This window comes from Grammomys surdaster, unplaced genomic scaffold (assembly GCF_004785775.1).
Source record: "Grammomys surdaster isolate TR1022 unplaced genomic scaffold, NIH_TR_1.0 126178, whole genome shotgun sequence".
In the NCBI taxonomy this organism is placed as follows: domain Eukaryota; kingdom Metazoa; phylum Chordata; class Mammalia; order Rodentia; family Muridae; genus Grammomys; species Grammomys surdaster.
The window spans coordinates 7,429,773-7,456,395 of NW_021620984.1; the positions used below are offsets into that span (position 1 = coordinate 7,429,773).

At 44.5% G+C, this 26,623-nt stretch overlaps 1 protein-coding gene across 1 annotated transcript in view; it reads right to left on the reverse strand.

Moving 5' to 3' along the window:
- Positions 1–26,623, reverse strand: part of Enpp6 (ectonucleotide pyrophosphatase/phosphodiesterase 6) — a 94,953-nt gene that overhangs the window by 2,479 nt on the left and 65,851 nt on the right. Inside the window, exons 4-7 of the mRNA XM_028757709.1 lie at positions 19,243–19,384; positions 18,664–18,843; positions 15,659–15,796; positions 3,001–3,124 (exon numbers count right to left, since the gene is read on the reverse strand). Of these exons, the coding sequence (XP_028613542.1) occupies positions 3,001–3,124; positions 15,659–15,796; positions 18,664–18,843; positions 19,243–19,384 (584 nt within the window). The remainder of the gene's footprint in view (positions 1–3,000; positions 3,125–15,658; positions 15,797–18,663; positions 18,844–19,242; positions 19,385–26,623) is intronic.

The window sequence follows — 26,623 nt, forward strand, 5'->3', positions numbered from 1 at the left end:
ATGGCTGCATGGGAAGATATAAGGGATTGCCATTCTCAATGTCAAGACAAATTGTATAATTAGATAAGGATGGTGGTGACTCACCACCATCAGATGAACCCACCAGAACCTAAGTCAGTCAATGGAAAGTCTGTCCGAGAATCACGTAAGCAACTTCCCGATCTCCTTCTGACTTAGTGCGTGGCCCGCCTATGAAGACCACACTGCCCACCACACGAGGCCACACCCCCATCTGGCGCGGTGGGTGGAGCATGTAAAGTGCCCTTCTCTGACCAGTGGAGATGAAGCTCTGACAAAAGACCTAGAGACGAAGATCTTACTTGAAATAAGATTGGGAGTACAAAATTGTGCCCTATGACTAGGGACAGGAAGGAGAATTCAGATTTCTCTCTGATCTAGTTCACGGGTTTCTGCTCCAAAGGCATGGAATTTTGAGCCCAAGTCAAAGAACTGCAAGTGTTTAGAACATTCCCAGGCAGATGAACAACAAACATCTAATCCGATGTGAAAGGTGGAAGTTCCGCTAGCCCAAGATTCTGAGCCTAGATTTGGATCTAAGTTACTCGCATGGCCTAAATGGGCATTGTATTTGGGTATTATACTGTATCTTCTGAAAAGGAAGGCTCTGAAGGCTCACGCTGTGCCCAACCACCTTCAACTGCAGCTCTGAGAGAGGCTTGCTGGCTTGTGACCACTCACTGACGCCTGCTGCTGCCATCTCATCCAGGGCAAGTCTAGGTGGTTGAAATTAGAAACTGGGATTAAGCACAGAGAGGCTGTCTTCAGAATTCTTTTCCTTTCTCTCTGCTGGGTCAGATTTACTGGCTTGGATGGCTGATTGATATCTGGGCAGCCACAATGATGCCCAGTTTCCTCCCTATGCAAGGAGCACAGGCAACAGATCAGGAGGGAGGCGCCCCCCCCCCCCCCCAGTGCAGCTAGCTAGCTATTAAAGGGCTCGCTCTTAAATTTTCTTCGGAGTAAACAGTGTGTAAAGCTATTTAATCTTTCCTGAGACTCGGAGTCAGGGAAGTGATGGCTTGCGGGAGGCTCTCAAGGAAACATTTTGCAATTAGCCCAATCCGTTTTCATCAGGGGTTGTCCTTCTGTCTGTAAAATAGTGAGGGCTTTCCATTAGAAGGGAGCTAATGACAGAGGCTTCTGTTAATGGACAAAACATCCCTAGTGAATTTAACTCTAAGTTAGCACAGTGCTGGGTATTTTCTTTAGAACTTTTGATGAGGGGCTGAACTGGCTTATGCTTTAAAACACACATGAGACTCTTGCTCATATTCTGTCCAACAAACAACTGTTCAGCCTTCTTGACCTGACTTTCCTCTTCCAGGGAAGAAAGTGGTGGTCTTTTGACTGAAAATCTTGATGACTGACATTATCCCATACGAAGGCCATGACCTCAGTTTATCTTCTTTCTGATCTACAACAGACCTCAGCATAATCCTAAGAGCTCCATTCTTAATTTCTCTTACAATGAAGCTCTGAAAGTCCTGGGCTTGGCCAACAGGGGGCACACCTAACTTTCACTGGCCAATGGTAATGCTCCTAACTTTCACTGGCCAATGGTAATGCTCCTAACTTTCACTGGCCAATGGTAATGCTCCTAACTTTCACTGGCCAATGGTAATGCTCCTAACTTTCACTGACCAATGGTAATGCTCCTAACTTTCACTGGCCAATGGTAATGCTCCTAACTTTCACTGGCCAATGGTAACATACTTTGTCACCCTCTGATCGCTTGCACCTGTGTCAGGAGTCCCTCCAGTGCCTTTAAACATTTGTTCTCACTGATTCTGATGCTGACTTTGGGATTTGAAAATCACTTGTGGGGTCACATGTGGAGAAGGATTTGGACCAATGCCTTTTCCAATTTTTTTTTTCCTCTGAACAGCTATTTTGTGGTAAGTGAGGAAAACCAAGACAGACACAAGAAGAGTGAGGTGACATCACTGATCTCGTCACATGGATAAGAAAAGCAGAGGTCGCAGGTAGGTGACTCAACACACAATTGGGAATGAAAGTGTGGACTTTTTTGAGCAGAAGCATTTTGATCAATGTGCAGAAATATACCTTCGGAATACTGATGTCATGAGGGTTATATTTAATAAAGGGATGGACAGCAATGGAAAGGATGGCTGTGACCTGGTCACTTAATGGCTGATAGCTGTTAAAGTCCCCTCCCTTCTCCCTCATCCCTGATGTTTTCGTTCCATCTATCTATCTATCTATCTATCTATCTATCTATCTATCTATCTATCTTCCTTTCTTTTATGGTATATTTCTAGCAGTGTGCTCATTACTTGGGACATTTTTCCAGTGTGCAGATTCATAGTGCCCTGTCGATGAAGTTAAATGACCAAAAAGACTCTTTTCATCTGCCTTTTATCCCAGGCCTTCGGAATATAATCTGATCAAGGAAGGCTCTGCACATTTACCCTTATACAAATATCTCTTGTCATTCACCAAGTCAATTTCTAGGTCACTTCTGAGCCTGACCTTGAATAACATCCTAGCTTCTAGTTGGACTTTAAATGGACCCCACAGGGGTGGATATTCTAGACAAAGTAGGGCCATTTAAGAGTCAGCCTCCAGGAAGCAATCGCTTCAACCTTGAGACTCACAGCTGTCAGCAAACTGCTGTCTGATAAGCCTTTCTGGACATCAGATAGCTGTGGGGGTTGGGGGGAACTGCTTCAATGAATTAAGTAAAAAAATGAATCACAGACATGTGGAATACATTTTCTTCACTGTACTCAGGACTTAAAATTTACAAGGAGAAGTATTTGGCCACAATTGCCAAAACCAAAGAAGCATTTGAAAGGAAGCCAGCAGAAGATGTTTCACGGAGAGCGGCTGGATTTGCTTAGCTTGGCTCGTAAAGAGGGTCCATTAAAGAAACGGCTCCAGCTTGTATAAGTGCGGTTAGTCCCTATTAGAGCTGCTTCCTTGGAATGTTGCCTATGAGTGTGCAGTCGTCTTGCCTACCAGGTCCGATGGCCAGGAAGATGCCTCTCATGTCCATGAGCTCGTTGTCATATCCGTGCCATCCATGCTGCCAGCCTTCACGCTTGCCAGTGCTGTTCATCCAAAATGGAAGCATCTCTCGACTCTGAAATCAAGAAAGGCAATGATAACACATTGTTCTCAGACAGTTACGACCCCTGGGCAAACTGCTGCAGTGTGGCGATTTCCTCATGAGTTTTACTGCCTGGGGTCATCCAGCTTCAGCTGGACCACTTCCTACTTCAGGTAGCTCTGACTCTTAGCAGCAGTCTCCTAAATTGACTATCTCCAGTTAAGGGAGCATTTTCTTAACCCGAGATGGATTTTATCATGTAATGAGGTTTAGAACTGCTAAGTTCAGCATGTTAGCGATAGAACGGATGTTAGAACTTGTCTGTGGCATAAAAGTAGATTTGCTTTTTATCCCAGGTTCCTGCCATAGAGCTCCTAAAAGCCTCGGAGTTTCCTGGATGACAAGAGAGACTTTGGTTATTCATAATAAGCCCATTTCTCCCATCTATGCAGAGGTAGCCACTGGATGAGAGACTGGATGAGATAGCTTTGAGGTGGGGGTGGGGTGGTCACCTAAGTAGCAAACCTTTGCTTCTGGTCCCTAACCACTGGAAGGGTGAAAGTGCTGGCTCTGGAGTTCTGTCATGTAACCGATACAATATCTCATCCCCACAAAATGGCACCCTAGATTCAAGCCTGCTGAGCATGGTTCAGAGACCTTCCAAGGGAGAAAAGAAGTTTTGTGCCCCTCAAGTCCCCCCCAGATGTGTCCATCTGGCTGTCCCCAAGTCCTTCTTAACAAAAACTGTAATCACAAGGATAGCACTTCCCTTGGTCCTAGGATTCGTTCTAACGAACCAAAGTCAGATGGTGAAAATCCTAGGCAGAACAAGCACAAGTGTTGGTAGGAAGCCTGGAGAGCCAGGACTTGCAAGTGAGTAGACTTGTGCAAGCACTGACTTCCTCAGCCTGTGCTGTACGCCCTAACCCCAGGCATGGGATGAAATTGAAAGGTCAAGTCCTTAAATGCTGAAGGGTTGTTGGAGATAATGACATGCATAGTCACCTCATTTTGTAGTAGAGCAACCAGAGTTCCAAGGAGTCCAATTAACCCCACCCGAACAGTCCCTCCCCACTTCCACAAACACACACCCCACCATCCTGCCAGGCCCACCCTCAGGAGAAAAGCTCTGCCCATTCTCCTTGGCTTCCTGCATTTGAAGATGGCTCCCAAAGTCCTCTTACCCAGGTCTCCCTCATCTTCGTTTCCTACGACCTCTCTTCATCTGGGAAGGGCGTCAAGGCTGCTGTTTTCCTGTCAACTTCTAGATGACATTTCCTTAGGCTCCAGAGGCTCAGTCATGGTGAAAAGGGAGCTTAAAGCTCTTGTGGGTCCTGCAGCGCCTGCAGCCTGTAGAACACCATGCTAACCCCTTTGCTGCAGACAGGTCGTGGGGTTTTGATGGTTCAGCACTGTTAGTATTTCAGAAGTATGGCGCTTTCCTGAATCCTAGGATTCCTTCTAATGAACTTAAGTCAAATGGTGAGAATTGTAGCCAAATCAAGCAAATCATGAGGAGGTAGGGCTTGCACCTGGCAAGTGAGTGGATAAATGATAGGATGATCCTCCCCTTTATTATTTGTAATTAAAGGCACTATGACACAGAAAGAAACTCTCGGAGTCACACAGCTATTAGGAGGCAGTGCCAGACCTGGAATTTGGGTCCATCTGTCAATCATCATACGAGTTCTACCAGTCCACAGCCGCAGTGCTCCTGGTGAGACTGGTCCATGAAGTGTCTTCTCATGCCCTGGCTCTTCACCCGCCATACTGGGTAGAAAAAGGTAAGTCTCGACTTGGATTGACTACACAGCTGAAGTTGGGTTTCTCCTTTCCAGTTCTGTGATCCAGGTTAGCAGCTGTGTAACTTCTTTACCTTTCACGTCCCTTGTTGGATGTAGGGATGCCTAACACCCACCTTGTGGAGTTTGGAAGGAGGAGATGACTGTGTGTTAAGTACTCAGTACACAGTAGGTACTCAGTAAGTTGCTGGTCTGGTGACCAGATGCTACTAGCTGTGGGGCGAGGCACTCTGTTTGTGAGGCTGAAACCTCCTCAGCCTGTGTAGCTCAGCTCATTGAACCGTTGTCCGCTCTCACCCCATAAATCACTCCCGGGCCTTTCTGTTGTCTAAAGACGGCTTTTTCATTGGCGCTCTGTTTCCTGGCTTTCCATCATGCCTTGTCCCTCCTCCTCCAGCTGGAGGTTATATTTTTCCATGGTCATACTTTATGAACTTACAAACTTTTCATACTGGGTTTTGGTCTTTTTTTTTTTTTAAGCAGGCTGTGGTGAGGAACACAACACATTCCGACTTTGCTTCATCAGCTAACTTAGTCTGTTGCTTTTCCTGTTTTCCGTCTTCGAGGCAGGGATCTGGAAGCCCTACGTGGACCGCTTCGATTCTTCGAATCGCACTTGTGATGATCCCTGTGGTGTGTCTGTTCCCCACAGCCACGGAATGAAGATAGATCATTTAACTTAAAAGCTACATTCTAAAAGGCTACCGTTACTTATTGCACAAAGAGATACAAAAGTAATCTCAGACCTGGAGGTAACTGGGGAATTGCCAAGTCACAAATAAATCACCATTGTTTATAAAAGTGACAAGTTGCCCCAGAGATGGGGACCCCCCAAAAGCTATTTTTACTGATATAAATTATAATGAACTGATCGTATAAGGAGGAAACTAATTCTTTAAAGCAAATGGTGGACCAGGTGGTGGAAAGGTAAATACACCTTTCATTTCAAAACGGTGACTTTTGGCATCTTTATATTATACCCAAATCCTTTTCTTAAGGCACACATACAGAAGTATGAGTAGGAGGGGTACCACAGCCCTATGATTCCAAAATGGGAAATTCTAGTTTTGAGGAGCTGATGCTACTCAGACTTCTACCATGGACTGCCACAGAGTACCACCTAGTGATACCCTGGTGAGGTAACCAGATCCTTTAGATCAGGCCAAAGGTGAGAAACACACACACACACACACACACACACACACGCGGCTGCAGGGGAGGAGGTCACAATGAGGAGGCAACAAGAAGCCAGTCCAGAGGAGCAGATATCCTACAGTTTCTTCTCCATGTCAGGACCCTCGGGACACTGCTGGTACAAGGCCTGACCCTAAGGAGGCTCTGAGAAGTCCGGGACTTCTACACTGCTCACTTCATATACAACAAGACCAGAAGAAAGCAACCTGCACTGCACACCAGGAAAGGGCTTTCTACTTTCATCTAGGGAAGTGCCAATTCCAGGAAGGCCACCAGCTGTCCCAGTTTGTGGCCATGGGGACTTGTGAGATTCAAGACTTTAGTTTTAAAACTGGATTAGCTCCAAGCAAAAGAGGGCAAGGTGGTGGCTCTGCGTTTAACCCTTTGTGTAAAAGTCAAAGATCTTCACAGTGTGCTCTCCCCAGCACTTCTTGTGCCCCCCACGCCCTGCCTGTTGCGCATGGGTAGATGCAGTGGACAGGAAGGCTCCCAGGCTTCCTGTCACATACCACACAACCCTCTGATCGTTTCTAGTAGGGAGGGATTAGAAGTTGCCAGCACCCTGCAAGGGAACTTCGGGGGAAAAATGGGTGAGGGTTTATATTTGGACTTTCTTCCATTGGTGCCTGTGCTCTGTTTCCAGCCCACCATCCTGGCAGCTGTGATGTGCTGGCTTTAACTTGAGGAAAAGGGATAAGACTTGCAGATTAGGGTTTTGTTTCAACCATCCTTGGTTTAATAAGAAAAAGTAACGTTTAAATTAGAATCCAGTGAGGGAGGTCTACTCAGGCCTTGCCCAGAGACTGTTTCTTTAAATTCCAATGTTGGGATTCCTTGGTAGTAATCTGCAGTGGATAAAAGAATGGCCAGAAATGCCAGGTTGGGAGTGATAGTGAAGGTGGAAGGAGGGATGGAAGGAGGGAAGAAGGAGGAAGAGGAGGAGGAGGAGGAAGAGGAGGAGGAGGAGGAAGAGGAGGAGGAGGAGGAAGAGAAGGAGAAGGAGAAGAAGAAGCAGAAGCAGAAGCCGTAGCAGTGTGGATTTGTTGTTTTCTGCTTGCACACAGGCAGGATTTTTGCTCTGATGGTTTCCTTTCACTCACTCACCGTTGTGGTTTTGGGATGTGTTAGGATGCCTGGTTCTCACCTGTTTGCTCCCATTTCTCCTGACTGATTGCCGAGTCTCAGAGAAGCATATCCCTGAGGAGGCAGAAGGTGAGTAGCTGAGGGTGTGACATCTGGCTTCTATGTCCCACCCTGTATCCGAGAATGAATTCTGAGGATGTGGACCTGTGATCGGGATGGATTCTCTCTCTGACCAGAGGGTCTGAGTGGGGCCTCACTGTGTCCTCCTCCTGGTTGATGGTGGTATATTTTTCTTCCCATGGAGGCCACAGGGTGATGGCCAACTGTAGAAGGGAACATTCACTATTTGTACTGGTGGCTCAGAAGCCAGGTTGGATATAGACTCCCCTGAACATGTCCTATATTCCACTCTTAGATGCTTGCAGTCTGTAGGTGCATCAGGGAATGGTCTTCCCTATACTGGATCTCATTCACCCAGTATCATTAAATGGTAATTTATCATTTCAAGAGGACAGGCCTTGTTTTTATTGACTACCATTCCAAGGTCAGATCATGTGTTTTCCATGTGGCTCTGGGTACAGCTTAAGAAAGCTCTTCCCAGAAAGCCCACAAAGTTTCACTGATGGCAAATCAAGCATAAAATCAGCTTTGAGCCAATGGAACAACTGAGCAGTCAGTTTTCTCATGAGCCAAAGTAAACTTTTTGTCTTTTATAGTTGATGGACTCAGTTATTTTCTCATAGTAACAGAAAGTGGTCTAAAAAAAAAAGACACTACAAGTATAGATTTTTTTCCTCAAGTTATTAAAAACAAGATCTTGGTGCAGGGAAAAGGATGCTATAAATTAAAGTAAAGTAAATAAAATGTGAAACCTTCTTAAGGTGTATTAGAACTCTAATAAAGAAATCAACATAGTATCCTTTCCTAGGCAGTGCACAGGTAGCTTCAAACTAGAGTTACATAGTGTCATCTCCAACTTAAAAAGAGAAACAATAATGTCCAAGTCACAGGAGGCACTGGTGAAAAAAACGCCTGTGATCTAACAGCAGTTTCACACTCTTGGATCTGAGCTAGGGTTGAGAAGTTATGCTTTCTCTTACTAACCATTAACAATTCTGTAACAACTGCTTCCAAATCGAAACATTTCTTCCTAGAGAGAAGAGTAGAGCTGGTAAGACTCAAGAAACTACCTATACTTACAAGGCTAGGAAGCTCAAAGAGTTGGAAGATTCATAAAAACAAAGAAACTCTCTCTAAGGTTGGCTGTAGAAGCAAGTGATGACTGCCAGGCCAGAGGAGATTGTTGGCAGGGCTCAACTGTCTGTGAGTGGTCCATTGGGGTTCCAGGGCTACTGTGAGCCCTTACTCAAACTGGGGTGGGCTTTCCAGGTATGCAGCTGCCCTGAGTCATCTGTGCTATGTAAGTAACAGGTGATCAATGCTCAAGTCAGCACCAACAACAAACTGGATGGTTCATGGAACTATTGCTTTGGTCTGTTTTCAGTGCCCTGTCTGAGATGAGGCATTTTTTTCATATCTGAGGAAAAGTCACTGTGGTGGTTTGAATGTTTGGCCCAGAGAGTGGCACCATTTGGAGGTGTGGCCTTTTTGGAGTAGGTGTGTCACTGTGGGCATGGGCTTTAAGATTCTAGTCCTAGCTGCCTCAAAGCCAGTCTTCTGTCTGCTTTTGGATGAAGATGTAGAGCTCTCAGCTCCTCTAGCTCCACATCTGCCTGGATCCTGCCATGCTGCTGCCTCAATCTTAATGGACTGAACCTCTGAACCTGTAAGTTAGCCCCAGTTAATGTTGTCTTTTATAAGAGTTGCCTTGGTCATGGTGTCTGTTCACACAGCAATAAAACCCTAACTAAGACAGTCACATAGCACAATTTCCTTAGCTTTTATACCATTGTTTTTTTTAAGTGTTAACCAGAATGGCTTCCCATCCGAGACCCCTAGGAGCCCCTGGAGAGCAGAGGTCTTAAACTTAGGTTTGTGTGCACCATACCCTACTCCCAAGAGATGTCCTAACCGTTACTCTGTTTCTATCTTTCCAAACAGGACTTAATTAATCAGCCTTGGTCCCCTGGTCTGACTTTGGAGAGTCTCCTGCCACAGTGCCTGATCTCTGACACAGCAAAAAATGCCTGAGAGCCTAGTCAGCAGGGATCAAGAGAAGCCAGGGTAGAGCAAAGTGTTGGAGAGACACATTAAGTGATTGCTCTATCTTGAGTTATTTTGAAGGAGAGAAGGAGGAAGTGAGGCAGTGGCGTGGGGACCAGGGGCATGCCCTTCCAGACAGCTTCCACATGCCACCCTAGTCACTTGGAAAGCAAGCTGCCTCCAGCCTTGCACAGCTGACCTTCTGGAGCTCAATTAGTTGAGCCTGGACAATACCAAGACAGCTGTCATAACCACTCAGAAGCCATGCTTCCGAGGTTGTCTTGATTTCCCCAAATATTTTGGAGCTCTGCCTAACTTCCCTTCAGCTACAGGCTTTAGAGTTGAGCCTGGCATGTCACACCCTTTGCTGGTGTTCAAAGCAACTCTTTGCTCTGTAGACAGATATTGGCGTCCTGTAGGTTCCTGGGCCTCTGCTTGTTCCACTTGTTTGAGTTGACCCTGGGATCCAGATGATCAGCCTGGAGCACCCTGGTCTCTCAGATTTTCCCAGGATCTTGGCTCCATTTTGCTTTTTTCAGCTCAGCAGATGCTTTCCAGGACAAGGCACAGATATCAGCCCTTGAGAGTTGGGTGAGCTGACATGTCCTGCTTAATGTAGGGCTTGGTAAAGGTAGACTTGCCACTTAGAGTTCCAGTACCTTTCCCTGTTGAAATCTTTCCTAGAACTATTTAGAATTAGTGGGCGTTGAAGGCTTAACTTAGCTTCCTTTCCTTGGTAACTGTTTACCAACCTGTAAGATAAAGTTCTGACACTCTGCTGTACGTCTTCCCTGGGGAAAAATGAAGGTCACAGAACCTGTTCTCTAGGAGCCTCCCCTCCAAACCAGAGAGTCCAGAAGTAGTACAATTTGGTGGCCAGCTGATTGATTTAAAGTCTTAGGAAAGTCCCAAATGAAGACAGTTAGAATCAACTGTATCAAGGGAGAGGGAGGCTTCAGCTGGGATTTAAAGGCCAAGAAGGACTTTGACAGAGAAAGGATACCCCAGGAATTCTGCTGACTATTTACAGGGCTGATTGAAGGTATCTGCCTGCTAGGAGGTGCTTAAGTCAAGATAGCTATTGTTGTTACTGTTGTTGACTGAAAAATCTCAAAATAAAAAGTTCTTGATATCTTTGCTCTGTGAAGAATACTAAATGACTTAATGTTCCAGGATGTTATTGAAACCCTTTTGTACCATAGCTGGAGGTTCACTTAGCTTTTTAATGATCCTGGCATGACAGAGATTACTGCCACAGTTTCTTCCCTCACTTGTTTTGCTATTTAAAGGTTTGTGAGATGATTTTATAATTTCTACATCTGCTATAAGATGAATGGAACTGGAAATCATTTTAAGTGAAGTAAGCCAGATGTCAAACACTTCATGGTTTCTCTCATGTGTGGGCTTAGATTTAAAATCGTGTGTGTGTGTGTGTGTGTGTGTGTGTGTGTGTCTGTGTCTGTCTGTCATAGAGTTAGTTTTAAATGTCAGCTTGACACAACCTAGAATCACCTGAGAGACGGGCTTATTGGGGATTATCTTTATTACATTAATAGCTATAGGAAGACCTGACCACTGTGGGTGGTACCCATTCCCTAGGTAGGAGATTCTAGACTGCACAAGAGTGGAAAAGGTGATGTGAGTGTTAGCGTGCCTGTGCTTATCATTCTATTTCTGACACTGTGGCCCACTGCTTCAAGCTCCTCAAGCCTAGACTTCTCCTCTTTGATGGATTATAACCTGTAATTGTGAGCTAACATAAGCCCTTTCCCACTTAAGTTGTTTTCGTCACAGCAACAGAAAAGCAACCAAGACAGTTGTTAAACTAGAAAGAGGATCATGAGAGGGAGGAAGAAATTTTTAAAGGATGGGAGGGTGGCCGGAAACATGTGACATGCAAACATTTAAAAGGAGAAGGAGGACCAGCTAAAAAGGTCTGTGACAGAAGGGAGAGAAGGAAGAAACAAAGTACAATGTCACATATGTATGAAGATGCCACGATGAAACACATCACTTTAGATGCTAGTTTAAGGAAGTTTAAAAAATACAGACGAAGATTATCTCTAGTTAGTAAATCAATGCAAGAAATCCTGTTTATAGTTATAACAGGATTACCCACCCTACCCCACCCCCCAATTCTTAGAGGATTGTTGTGAAATTACTCATAAGTAAAGACTTGGTTTCTTTCTTTTTTTTTTTTCTTTGCTACAGTACTGGGAACTCAGTTGGATCATAGCTTTACCCCTAAGCTAGTGGAGATACACTGAGTTATATCCCCAAGGCCTCTTTCATCATTATTGTTTTCATTTTGAAGGCAGGGCCTAACTTTCTATAGCCTAGAGAGAGAAGTCGTGTACTTACAATCCTCCTGCCTCTGTTCGTTAGCCCCCACCATCACATTGCTGTATTACAAGCCTACCAGGACAGACCAAAGATTTGGCTCTGTATCTCTCCTTTATGCATAAAGTGTGGCTACGCCTCACCTCACTCCTTCAGACTTGAGAAACCCATCTTTCTAAAATTGTTATTGAAAATAGATTTTTTTAATGCAGTATTTCCTGATTATAGTGTTCCCTCTCCCTGCTTCACACAGCTCCCCCCTATCATTCCCCACACCCCAGAATCCACTCGCTTTCTGTCTCTCACTAGAAAAGAATAGGCTTCTAAGAGATAGCAACCAATCATGACAAAATAGAATCTAAGAAGAAGAAGCAAAAACTTTTGCATTAAAATTGACATGGCAACCCAGCAGGAGGAAAAGAGTCCGAAGAGCAGGCACAGGAGTCAGAGACTGGCATGTGCTAACATGGCCAGTTTATGTGTTGCTGGGGATGGAACCTAAGGCTTGCTGCATGATAGGGAAATCAGTCTACCTGCTGAGCTACATCCACAGCCCTAATTATATATTTTAATAACTGTTCATGTAGTTGTCCATGGTGTGGATTTTTTGTTTTGTTTTAAGAGATTTTCTTTGTTCTTAAATCCTAAATTCCTGAGTGTGTGGGAATCAGTAGGACCCAAAGCTAGGGGCAGGAGGAGGCATTTTCAGATGGTCCCAGGCTTCCTAGAGTAGATTGCTGGTCTCCTGGGAAATGGTATGACATGTCTTTATTCTTCTTTGTTGTTTTGATGATCCTATCTTTGATTCCAGCAGCCACATGTTTTTAGTTTAGTGATGGTGGTTCCCTATTCTGAAGTCCAGCACATCTCAGAACCAAACAGAATCTCAGGCAGGAATTTCCTAACCTGATCAACCAGTTGCTTGATGAGATCTAAGGGTAAGTTGTTAGTGGTTTCTAGACAGGGGCAGATGAAGTGGGAATTTCTGCTGTGTCATGTGATGGCTTCCTGAAGCAGACTCGTGTGATGTTTTGCTGAAGCAAACCCATGAGAAGACATTCGATGTTTAGAGAGAGCGCATTGTTGGGCCCAACAGACAGCGATGGAGCGCTTGCATGGCTAGCCTTGCAACGCCTTGTTGGTCTGGAGTCTTTGCTGATCTTCACTTTGTTGAGAAAGGCACAGCAGATAACTTCTCTTGACATTCCAGTTGGTTCTGGTTGGTTGCTCCTGCTGATTTGTGCCGATTTGGCTGAGGCCTGGATGTTTCTGCTGGATCTTGCTGCTGCTGTTGATTCATGTTTGGTGACACTTTTCAAACTGGACTATTGGTATCCTGACACTACTGGACTAGACTACTGGTATCCTGACAATGGAGACTGGAACTGTCCCAAAGAACTACTTCTAAGCAGGCCCACACCCCCATTGTCCTTACATATCTTTTCTTCCCTACCTTTGGACGGTGGGCTAGAAAGGGGGTCAAAGCATTTGAAAACTCTTACTGAAGTCAGTTTTGAAAACTATATGCCTATAGGCAGATGTTCAGTGTAGTTAAGGAAATTTTACTACAAGAACTGCTTGGGTATGTCGGTGTCTTTTAAGACTTTATCATTATAATTACACACCTTTCCTTATGGAGACTTTCCTCTCCACCTGCATTCTAAAATCTTAAGAGTCCCCCGTACTTGCTTTTATCTCTAGTTTAAAAATATATAGCCCTATCCCATAACAGTGGAAAATGTGCAACTAAAAGCCACACCACTTCTTTCCTGCTTTTGGGTGTTGGGAATATTTATGTAGCTTGGAACTGCAGCAACTATTTTGTGACCTTGAGAAGAAAAGTTTTATTATGTGGAGCAGGATCAGGGACTTAGTGTTTCTGGGTCCACGGAGCCGATCATCTCCAGAATTTCAGCTAAATGAGATGGCAAATCATTTTAGAATACATTGTTCCAATGGTCTGTGACCCAGACTCCGTGGTGGCAAATGCCTTAACCCAAACACTCAGGAGGCTTCTCAGTGTGAATCCAGCCCAAGCTACATAGTAAATTCCAGGCTATCCTGGGGAACTTAGCAGTACATTGTCTCAAGAAGCCAAAATGAATGTAAAAAAAGCAAATTGCCCATGACTTTTAACCCAGCACATCTTAACTCGTACCCTCAGGTCTCCCAGGCCTGTTTACATTATGCTTGAAGACAGACATCTTTTTCCTGAAGGTGCTACAACAGGATGTCTTTATGAGAAGAACCACTGTGAAAATGGAAGAGATCTCCCTTCCCCCATCAGAAGACTTCCATTCCTGGCTGGAATGATTTCTGAGACCCAAGATATTTCCCACTGGAATTCTGATGGCATCTCACTAGCTGTCCATCCTCCCCACAGTGATCTCCGGCTTTGCCACTCCCTTACCTAAGCCTGTTTCTGCCAAATTATCCCAAACCGCCCCATAGCCTGTCAGTCCCCCTCCCTTTCATGCTGTGACTTCTCAGCCCCTCAGCACTTGAACTAAGCATAAGGAAGCAAATGACAGATACTCACAGTCACGCTAAAACATGAGTGGTAGCCCTCTATGGCTTAATCCTCATGCATTTATTTACTTACAGAAAGAACTTCAGGAATTAACCTGAATTTCATAAGACGGAAGACAAACAAAAAGTAAGCTCTCCACTGTGACTTGGGAGGTCTTGACGCACTGATACCAGCGAGCCTCTAACTGGGTTGCATGTGAGCTCAACAAAGTGCCTTGGAAACCATTTGTGTTTGTATATTACAGAGCCCATAAGCGGCATGTATAAAACTGGCTGTTCTCTCATTATTAGTTTGTATTGCTTTTGTGTGTGACAGAGAAGGAGAGACAGAGAGGGAGTACTGATGACGAACAGCAAGGTGTCGATTACAATATTCTCACCCAGTCCTTGTAAACTCTGAACAGTATGATAAAGGAATGCTTTAGTTAGAAGGAAGCTCTTGGAACCCCTTTTGTCTCTAGATATATATTAAAAGGTTTTCTAGATAGCTCAGGCTGGCCTGGAACTTCCATCCTCCTCCCTCTGCTTCAGTCTCAGAGCCCCTGTAAACAGCAAGTAAACCTGCCTGGCCTCTGCCTTCCGATGCCAGTAGTTTCAATGAATGTCTGTCTCGTTTTTAGTTCATGGTGACCAGATTATTCTCTCAGTGAGCACATAGGAGTGACTCAGTCCTGCTGAATCACTGAAACTCATGCCACAGAGTCCCGTGATTTCATACTTGTTGGCCATCCACTCGCTTGCCCTAATGCCTGTTTCCAGCGATGAGAAACCGGTTCTCTCTAGTCTTGAGTCCTAGGCATGTCTGGCTTCAACTACTTTCTACTCCTCTCACCTTGAAATCTGATCTAAGAACAACTCACCTTTGAGCTCACGTCTGAACTCTTCCAGAATGGACTATACTCTCAGTCCAATCATAGATTCTCCCGGAAGGTAGGCTGTTCATAAGTATCATACATGAATTCAAGGGATTGCTGAGCTTAAAGCCTGCAGGATGAGGAGGAAGACACGCAGGCCTGAGGCAAATTAAGGATCCACCCCAAATGAGAGATAATCTTTGCTGTAAAAATCAGCTGGTAATTTGAGGGCCTGGATCCACACAGTTCTGTTTTCTAAAAAGTTCTCTCATCAGTGAGAACAACACTGGGCTCTACTACTGGCTTTCCATTGGGCAACAGCTCAGATCACAGTAATTTTTCTGATTTCAGCTGAACAGGTTATGTCACGCTTGAGTAATTATTTATTACAAAATACAACATCAACAGCCATAAAGTCTAAATCTCAACTCTGGATTTGTGTCTAAAACTTGTGTTCACCTAGGCATCTCCTCCAGCCTTTTGATTTTTCTAACAAGGAAGCAAAGCACACCCAGGAGAACAGATCTCAACGATTGTTACTTACCTGTGGGCTGAGAATAGAATCTGAATAATGAGTGGAATGTCATGTATTTTATAATTACCTCTGCGATGAACCACCCTTTGTCAGCCACCAAGGTCAAAGGAGAGACAAATTGCCCTTTCTTGTAATAGAACCTGTTGGGTATTGCTTCTTTCTCATACACGGTCATGTGCTCCACTGTGCGGAGTTTATGATATATCTACAAAGAAAACCAAGAGTGAGCTGTTTTAACATTCATTAAGTACATGTTAGATCTGTGAGATAAGAGAAACACACACACACACACATACATGTATATATATATATATATATATATATACATGTGTGTGTGTATATTTAATATATACATATATATGAGCTATGTTAACATGAGATAGGGTCTTACTATATGAGACCCTTACTATACTATACTATACTATACTATACTATACTATACTATACTATAACTTACTATACTATAGTGAGTTCTGGCTGGCCTAGAACTCACTGTGTAGCTCAAGCTGGCCTTGAACTCACAGAGCTCAGTCTGTGTCTGCCTCCCCAGTGTTACTACGAAAAGTGTGTGCTACCATACCTCACTATGAAAGACTTTAGTGTAGCTCACAATGCAAGTTCACTTTATCCAGGAAGATTAAAGATCCATATGCTCTCTGACAAGAGAGATGGAGCCCTAGGGAATACGATGAAAATCTCTCATGTGTGTGCACGTGTAGATCTATGTAGAGAATAGCCCAGACATACAGCAGAAGAGACATGGCAAAGGGATAACAATGGGAGAGATAAAGAATTACTAGTGCATTTCTGGGACAAGACTCTAGAAATCCATAAAGACAGATGCAAAAATCAGATCAGCGGAGATGCGCAGAAGACTCGGGATCTCAGTTTGAGCAAAACTAATGTTAAATAAGAAACACCACAGAGATTCTTACCATATAAAACTCAAGTAATCACATAACCATATAAGAAATGGTCACCTTTTAGTGGCGTTTCTGAAGGAGTAGAAAGCTCATGAGATCTGGGAAGACATTTTAGGAGACTAGAAGTCGTAACAACATTCTGCTTCTGTCAAATATGGGGTGTCCAGCAGTGCTACCTTCCACGACTTGCAAGCGTTCTAATCATGCTTGTACACATACTCAGTGACTAGTGAACACATTATAAAAGTTATTTGTCGAGATTCTACGCACTAAAATTAAGTGGCAACTATGAAAGTGGCCTGCCTGACTGACAATAAATAATTATCTCCTACCCATACATGAATCATAAAAGCACAAGGAATTCATTACTAGCCACGTCGCTAATTTCACAGCGAAGTTGTAAAGTCTATACACACTTCCCATACTTAGCAGAAGCTTAAATATTTGTGGCTAAAATTAAAGTCAGCCTGCTGACACTGGTTTCCTGGCTTTTAGCCAAATTAGACATGTATTCCTTAATATAAATAAATATAAAATTGTGTCTTAATCTTCATTTCTAATTTTATTAGATGTTTTATTCACTCACATCTTTAAAATAGTCTGCAGGCTGCTGAGTAGAGAGTTACTGATAGCTCCATGAATTAATTTTCCATATTTGATTAAATGATGTATGCAGAATGCAGAACTATTTTGGATAAGTGAAAAAAATCTGTTGACATACGATAGGTCTTGCAGATTGTTGTGTCCATCACACGATACAACTGTCACCAAATACAGCCCTCTCTTTTGAACCATTACCAACTGCTAGTGACTGCTGGCAATGCTCTTTCGGCATGCACATCCTGCTGGAAGACGCTCTTCCCAGCTCATAAGTGTTGATACCCACGCATTCTGGAGGTGTCACATGCCTAAATGCCAAATCAGGGACAAAGATGATCTTCCTTGCCAGGAAGACAGAGCTGCCTCCCAAGAACCTGCCAGCATGTAACATAGTCTTTCTGTTTTCATATTTAGAGAGTTGGTGGGATACTATGTAAACTTCATTTCCTGGCTCTGGAGCTCAAAGAAAAAAAAAGCAACATTTCCCTAGTGGATGGGGAAATGGAAAAGCTGAGAGCGACAGGACTGTTGACAACAGGTCTCAAATGAGGGCAAGCAAGTAGTGCTAAAGACTGCCTATGGGACCAGGAGTCCGACTCTGGCTTCCACCAGGACCCTCTGGCTAATGATAACTGTTCAGAGGCAACTGTTCTGGTGACGTGAGGATGAAAGAAGGAAACAGTCCCCAGGCTCTCCCCTGGATCCCCTGTGGCTGGCACTGTCCCCTCGAAAGACAGATGTTTCCTGGCCCATGTCATCCCCCCCGGGAGTGGATAGAAGCAGCATCCATTCGCTGGGAGGTGATGTAGCAATGTAAACACTAAGGTGTCACCCAAGAGTGTCTCACCTGTCCCTTCTTATTCTTGCCATCCACTATCAGCCCTGATTACTGTTTTTTTGAGAGTGTGAACTGAGGGTACTGAGTTCCTGAAAGGGACTTTTGTTCCTCATCTGCACACGCTGGGAACTTAACCACACCCTCCCGGGATCATTCTCATTCGATGGTGATATTCACGAGTGGCACATACATAGTCTTTGCTGTGATCTCAGCCTGCACCTGTGTACTCTCATGGATTTTAGACAGCTCTGTCTCACTGCCATGTTCATGTGCAGAAGGCAGAGGGGCCCAGATTTGTCATTGCTTTGTACACAGCTGATAATGAAGCTGCGAGCAGAACCCAGGAGGAGTGGCTTCGAGTCAGGAGCTGGCCCTTTCCATCTCTGACCATCTTTAGTCATCTTTGTATCCCCAGCCTCCTGGTGAAAAGGAATTGGAGACAGGTCGGAATGGCAGCATCATTCTAAAGGGTCTAATTACATTATCATTACATTCAGTGCAGGTAGATACCATTATGGAATAAAACAGAAAATGTATGACTTTCTAGAGGTCACTTAGTAAGTGAGTAGCAAGCTCGGTCACCTGACACTGAAGTCCATGCTCCTAACCCTTTCCGTAGCTGATTATGGAGACTCTAGGAAGGAGACAGAGCACAAACCAGAGACCAACAGGCCCATGTCCGCCCCCCCCCCCCACTGTGTTGTGCCTTGCCTCGGAGTGTTTTCCCGGGGCTGGCCACAGGCTCACGACGGGCCCTCGGTCTTTCACTTGCTGCAGGTCATCCAGGCTGATGTAGCTACTCAGCTCGATCACTTTATCCATCCAGAAGATGTCAGTCATCCCATGGTCTGAGAAAATGAGGACGTTTAGGTCATTCTGCAGGCCTCGCTCCTGTGGGGTGGATATAGGCAGTTATTACTGTGCTGAGATCTCACACAATGATTCTTGTGAAGAGGTGTTTTTAAACTAGATTAAAGAGAAACTGTTAAAATTGGAACCAATATTTGACCCTTACGTCCAGGTTAAGCTGATCAATAGACTTTCTAACATTCCTAAGAAGCTGGTGACTCTCTAGTCTAGCTGGGCAATACGCATCTAGATCAGTTAAATCCCATTGGTCACACATGAGCTAAGGAGTCAGTGGTGCCTAGGTGAAAAGTACTCTCTGAGGAAAGAAGAGTCTCACTTTGGTCTAGTAAAGAAATTGTTGAAGGAAGCGTTAGGGGACTGGCAGTCATGAAAGAGAAGAGAGGAGAAGACACCAGGTCAGTTGCCCTTGCTTTGGGTCACCTGAATCCACTTGATCATATACTTCAGGACAGTGTCCACAGCTTTGAGGGCATCTTTTCTCTGAGGTGATGAGGGGCCATAGTGGTGGCCTTCTACGTCAATGCGCTCATGGTATATGGCTGCTAGATCCGCTCGGCCACTCCTGGAGAGACAAGAATGAGACAGCCGCAGTTGAGGGAGCCCTCTGTCAGCTTGCTTCCTTATGACCTGCTCACCCTCTCTGAAGGTGTGAGAGCCACCAAACTCTGCCCAGTGGGCCAGTCAAAACCCACATTTCCATGTCAATTAGGTGGGCGGATACTGAACTCAAGGTTTCTGGTCCCGAGAAGTTTGGTGATGAGATTTGGAGTGTGTGTCTGTTGGTCACCCCTTCTTCTGCCCAACACCATACTGGCTTTCATGTCCACAAAAGTTAAAAGATGTAAGAAGATCCAGAGCATGGTCCTTACAAATCCCTTCTCCTGGTCTGCTGGAACTGAGAAGTCAGGAAACCAGATACAACACTTTAACTAACTACTGAAAAAAATTTTGAGGGACTTTATGGGCACCCTAGTCAAATGTTAGACTGTGGGTCTGACTAGCAAGAATGAGAACAGTGTTACCACAGCAACTTTGTTAGCTATAAATAGGTTAATCCTTAGGATATGACATCAGCAGACACATCTGTTTTGTGCTCTATGGGAACTTGTGACGGGCTACCTTCCACGTAGACACAGAGTAAATCCTAGAAGCAGTTGTACTTTTACGAATTCTAAAATTCCCCCAGGGCCAGCAATGATGGTGAAAATCCAAACTGTTTAACCCCCAGTGCTGGCATAAGAATGGCCACAGCTAGCAGTATAGAGAGGGGTGGTTCGCTTACAGGGAGAAGGAAGAGAATTCCAAGGGATGTTCCCTCCTTCCTTCGCACAGCTCTTCCCTCTGTGACCTCCTCTTCTCAAGCTTTGGCTTTGCCTATCCTCCAGTCAAGCATCCCAAAGAGATCAGAGTGGTGGTGATGGCCATAGTGACGGTCATGATAGCATTCAGATGAGCCAATGGCTAAGAAATGAAAGATGCTTTTCTCTGCTTGGACCTCTGTAAGAGGTAGGATTCTTGTCAAACTGCCTCATTTCTCTTGAAAAACTCTATTTTAAGCATGTGTGTACAACACACAAACACAGACAGATAAACATACACACAGATACATATCATCTTTCCCCTTGATGTGGTTTTGCCCGCACGAGCAATGGAAGAGTATAATCTCTGAGCTGGCAGGGACTTGGGTCTTGCTATTCTACAGGAGAGAAATGTCGTCATAATGCTCAGAGAGCTTAGTCTCCTTGGTCCGAGTCACACAGTATCCATTCCTTGTTCAGATGTGTGAGCTGTGTGGCAGCTCTTGTCTCCTCCAGGAAGCTTCCTCTGGGGTCCTGAGGTCATGGCCCTACCTTGTGTTCCTGTGACTACATGTTCACTTCTAGGCCTTTTTAGGTGTATTTTTCTCCCTCTAGGTTTCACATAAGGAACATTAATTCATTCTCCATGGTATCACACTAAACATTTTGCACACGGTAAGAGTCAACAGCAGCCAGCTAAGTGTATAAAAGCAAGTGGCCACTAAATGGGCTATTAACTATGGCTACGCACTATGTTGCTGCATCATCATCATCATCATCATCATCATCATCGACAGGGCTTCATGTATTCCAGGCTGCCTTTGAATCATAGAGACAATGATAACTTTGAACTTTTGATCCTCCTGTCTCCAATTCTCCCAAGTCCTGGGATTTCAGCTGTTCATCTGGATTTATGTGGTTTTAGATATCAAACTTGGGGCTACACACATGCTGGATATGCTGCAGAGTTCAAGAGAGTTTTAAACATTTGCCAGTATCACAAGTCGAAGCCAGGATTTAAGCCCAGGTCCCTAGAACATGGCCACTGTTATTGCTAAGTGTCAACTCAACAGCCCATGACAAAAGTGACCCATCCCATGCAGCCCGAGTGACCTTTGGAAGTCTTTGCTCTGTTATATGACTTACACTAACTCCCAGAAGCTGGCTGTAAGGAAGGGCACTCAGAGATACTCTCATTGTCACCTAGATACTCTATGGGTTGACTATGGGTTGATTGTTTCCAGGCCTGGAGCTTTAAGGACAAGTGTCCTCATAGAAGAACATTTGCAGATTTTCTCATGAAGAAGCATACTTCAGAGGATTCTAGAAGTTTCTTACTCCCTGGCAGATCTCTGAGACAGAGCTGGGACTTGGAAATGTAAACTGGGTCTTTGAATGTCCATACACATCTACTCCATCTTCTCACTAGGGAAGAGACTCCAGAGCACTCTCTGCCGTTCGTCCTCTTCTTTCTGGCCATGTACCCATTAGTGATACCCTCATGTTCTACTGAGCACACTGGGGTGAGCATCATTTACAGCCCTGAGGAAACTCTAGTTTTGAGCGAAGTGAAATTGTTAGTCAAATGTTCTTTTCTCTTTTTAGAACAAAACAAGTTGACCCTTCATTAATAAGTCCCATTACCACCCTCCTCCACAGGATAGATTGGGTTATGTTAGTATTTAGATTTTTCTCACATGTGGTATTCATACACCCTAATGTGAGAATGACTAATTCAAACCGCCTCTGCATCTATACATGGTCAGGTACAAAAGGTCCCTCTAAGGCCCCACAAGTGTGTAGGTGGTAGGGAGAAGTTAGTAACAGGTAATATGACTTTATCCATATGCTGAAACTCGCTCATGGTCCATGACTGGTAGGGCTCTGGGCTCTTCCTCCATCACTACATCTGAACACAATGGAACTGTCCATAAAATCTGTCCTGCAGATAAGCCTCCACATTTATCTGCTTTATGTGTTGGCATCTTAAGCATTCCAGATGTGCATCTTAGGCATTCCAGATGTGCTGGCTTACTCACTATATCATCTGTTTAGGAGTCCACACTTCCAGCACCAGCCCTACATGTGTTGGAAAATCCCACTTAATACATTGGTGACTCACTAATGTGAGGTTTACTGTGGCATTGGAGTTTAATGAAATATACCCAGGTTCTTTTCATTTTAATACTCATTATATTGCGGTGTATTTGTAGTGCAGGCTGGTTTCTCCAAAGCTGTTTATCACATTCGAAAATCTCTATGTGGTCAGAAAGCTGGAAAGTGTCACAATTTACCTGATGGCATTGTTTCAGGAAGCTGTCAACCTCAGATGCCAGGAACACTTGATTTGGGATGCTTGCGTTCCGGGGAGTACACACGTGAGAGCTTTCTGGGTTAAGATTTCATTGATTCATTAGGGACTGACGTCTCCCAGGGCTGACGGCTCTTGCCTGTTTGGAGTTTTGCAGATAAATTCTTGGTAGCCAGCTGTTTCCGAAGTGGATCTGGTCTGTATCACAGGTCAGCTCGTTTGTAATAGGGTTGGGTGAGGCAGAGTACATGTCTGCTATTGGCCATTTACAGCTTTGAGGTTCAGGAACCACGCCAGAAGGACATGTGGCTATCAAACCTAGTTCCCGGAAAGCCACAGAGGGCCTCCAACCTCAGGGTTTCAGGGACACCCAAGTCTCCTATCACCTTATAATTCTGTCTAGATTGCTTTGCAGTATAAAAAGTTCATAATGTCATATCCATTTTTCTTACTGAAGTATGTTGGGAAGAGAGAAGAACTGGGCGGAGGAAAATGGAAGCAATTTAAAGGTATGGTTAGCTCTTGGCTGTTAAGAGAGGTGATTTATTGTTTAAAAAGAAGGCCCCTGATATGACAGTGTGTCCCTTCAGTATTACGTTGAGGCCCTGTCCAATACACTAGCTTAAAACTCACAAGACTTCATTCAGAGTTATAATTCAGATTTCTGTATACGTAGCTGGTAGCTAGCAGGAAACTTGTAAGATAAAATTAAAATTGTTTTGATGGGGTGAAAACCCCCAAACTATAGTTTGATTATTCTCAATGTTATTGATATTTCTACATATAATAATATCTGTATCTCTTCATTCCTCAGCATCTGTTGTGTTCAGTTATGCATTTCTCATATTCTCCTCACTGCCCTGATATTCTCACTCCATCAGTAGTAAGCTGATTTGAACATATGCTCAGCCAAGGGAGTGGCAGGATTAGAGGGTGTGGCCCTGCTGGAGTAGGTGTGTCACTGTGGGTGTGGGCTATAAGTCATTCTAGCTGTCTGGAAGTCAGTATTCTGCTAGTAGCCTTCAGATGAAGATGTAGAATGCTCAGCTCCCCCTGCGCCATGCCTACCTCTACGCTACCATGCTCCTGCCTTGATAATAATGGACTGAACCTCTGAACCTGTAAGCCAACCTCAATTAAATGTTCTTTATAAGAGTTGCTTTGGTCATGGTGTCTGTTTACATCAGTAAAACCCTAACTAAGACAAGTCTCATAAATGGAGTGAGTACATGATAGTTTGTGAAAATTACCTTGGGCACAAATGTGGTTTCAGATTCTGGCTTCTCTTCTCGATAATATCTCAGGTGAATGGGAAAATTATCTCTACACTTCCATTTCCCTGTCTGGGAAACCAACCTGCAGTGGTTTGAAGGGGAAACGAGCCCAGCAGTCTCTTACATTTGAACCCATGGCCCCCGGCTGATGGTGATGCTTACAGAGGTCTTGGTGGGATGGCCTTGCTGGGGAAAGTGTGTCACCAGCGATGGGCTTTAAGAGTTAAAAATCTTCCCCTATTTTCAGTTCACTTTCTCCGCTCTGTGGTAGTGGTTGCAATATGTACTCTCAGCTCGCAGCTCTCTGCTTCATGCCTGCTGCCTTGCTGCCATGCTGTGTCTGCCATCATGGACTCTAACTGTATAAAACCGTAAGTCAAATCAATTCATTGTTCTACAGGCTGCCTTGGTCATGTTGTTTTATTACACAACAGAAAAGCAACTAATATACTGCCACTTGGGTGTCGAATGAGCTGCTGGTATAGTGCTGGACACAACAAAAAGGAAGGACTCAGGAAGGGAGGAAGGTTGGAAGGGAAGGGAGGAAGGGAGGGAGGGGACGAGGGAGGGAGGGAGGGAGGGAGGGAAGGAGGGAGGGAGGGAAGGGAAAAGAAATGCCTTCCTCCTGTTGTGCTTTATCACTTTGCCTGAGGGTGTAGGTTTAGCAGGTAGGAGTGTTCCATCCCTACTGAGCAAGCTTCTCCGCTCTTCTTAGCCTGTCCATAAAGAAGAGGAACCCAGCCAAAGTGCTTGAACCAGCTTTCCTTGCCAGGCGGAAGGAATTATCTTTCCATCCATCCATTCCTTTTTTACCTTCAACAGTGACTGGGGTTCTGAGATTTAAGGTGGTCAAAGGAACTCCTCTGGAGCTGGATGCAATAGGTCAGAGGTCAACCAAAGTTCTTAGCTGGTGTCCCCAGATGCTGCCACCCAGAGTTCTCTTTCTTTGCTTTTCTATGTTATTTGTTGGTGTGCTATTGTAATTTCCCATTCTGAGCACTAACCTCGGGCTCCATTCATGATGAATGGCAGGTGCTTTGTCACTAAGATTCCTTACTTACTAAGTACTTAAATGTTGGCCTTGAGCTCTCCCTGTGGCCCAGTCAGAACTTGAACCTTTGAATCTTCTGTCTCAGCATAGTTAGGATTATGGTCTTGTACTTCCAGGCTTGGATTCTAGAGCCCATTAAGCAGGTTACATGTACAATCTGCTTGGCACCAATGCTGGAAGCAGTTACTGTTGCCTCCATGAAGCCAGGGCTCCTTGGTTACCTCCTGATCCCTCTTCTCCTGTGCCACAAACTGTTCTTTAGTTGGTCTTTAGCACCAGATAATTTTTTTTTTCTCACTTAACCATGAGCCTCCTGCAAACAGAATTTCCAAGATGGCGAATCAAGTGATATGGACCATGAACTGCCTTGTTTTTTGGAAGCAGGGGTGACACTGTGTGCAGGGACCCTGCCTGCTGAGTCTTTATGTGTGATGACAGAGCTCAGAAAGCACCAGTGGGGCTGGCTGCGACTGGAGACATAAAGCTGAATCCCTCCTTGTCTTAGTTACTGTTCTAGTGCTGTGAAGAGATACCATGACCAAGGCAACTTATCACAGGGAGTATTTATCAGGAGGGGGGGTGCTTTCAGTTTCAGTGGGTTAGTTTATGACCATCATGGCAGGAAGCGTGGCGACAGGCAGGCAGGAAGGCGTGGCACTTGAGCAGTAGCTGAGAGCTTATATCTTACCCATAGGTAGCAGGCAGAAAGGGAGAGACACAGAGGGAGATCGAGAGACAAAGAGACAGACAAAGATACAGATAGAGAGACAGAGAGACAGAAACAGAGACAGAGACGTGTACGTGGCAAGACTTTTGAAACCTCAAAGTCCACTCACAGTTACATACCTCTACCAACAAGGACACACCTCCTAATCCTTCCCCAAAACAGTTCATCCAACAGGGGACCAAACATTTAAATAATGAGCCTATGAGGACATTCTCATTCAAAGCACTACCCTTCTCTAACCTTTAAGAGCCCCAGCCTCAGGATGGCCCCAGAGAGGATGATTCTCAAACTCCTCTACCTGTCTGGTTCTTCTTTCAAGGCATCTTGGAGATGTGAGTATGGACTGGGTTGTAGGATTAAGAAGCCACATTTTTTCAGTCACTTCACCCATAGGAGAGGCCCCGGAAGGCTAGCCCACCTAAGTCTCTTCCATAAGAGCCTGGGTACCGACTTTACCCTAAGAGCTTATAAAGCCAAGAGAACAAAGTTAACCTTCAAGACTCAGAGATGCTTTTGTAAGATGGTGTCATAATTCAGTTTTGTCAACTTGATACAGACCTAGACATATCTGCATAGAGAAAAGCTGAGTTGAAGAGATCGGCTTGGTCTATGGGCATGTCCGTGAGCCATTTTCTGGAGTGCTGATTGTTGTAGGAAGGCCCACTATGAGTGGCACCACACCTAGCATGTTGGCCTGGGCTATACAAAAAAAGGTAGCTGAGCAAGCCAAGAAAACAAACCAGTAAGCCATGTCCCTCTATGATCTCTGCTTGAGTTCCTACCTCCAGGATGGTGTCTGAGTTCCAGCCTAGACTTCTCTTGATGGTGGACTGATTATAACTGTAGACTAAAACAAGCTTTTTCATCCTTGAGTTGCTTTTGCTCATAGGGTTTAGGACAGCAACAGAAAATCAAACCAGGATGGAAGGGAAGAACACTGATATAACATAGTAGATAAAGAGGAAAATTAGGTTAATGTAAATAAAGCCTTTTGTCTCAGCACTGTTGCTATCAAAACATGTCAACTTTCACTTTTGTCTTTCTTCTATGCAATTGAAAAAAAAATCATCCAAATTCAAAAGTAGCATCTTGCAGAGATATGGGTGGCAGTAGGAGGCAATGCCCAGATCAAACACATGA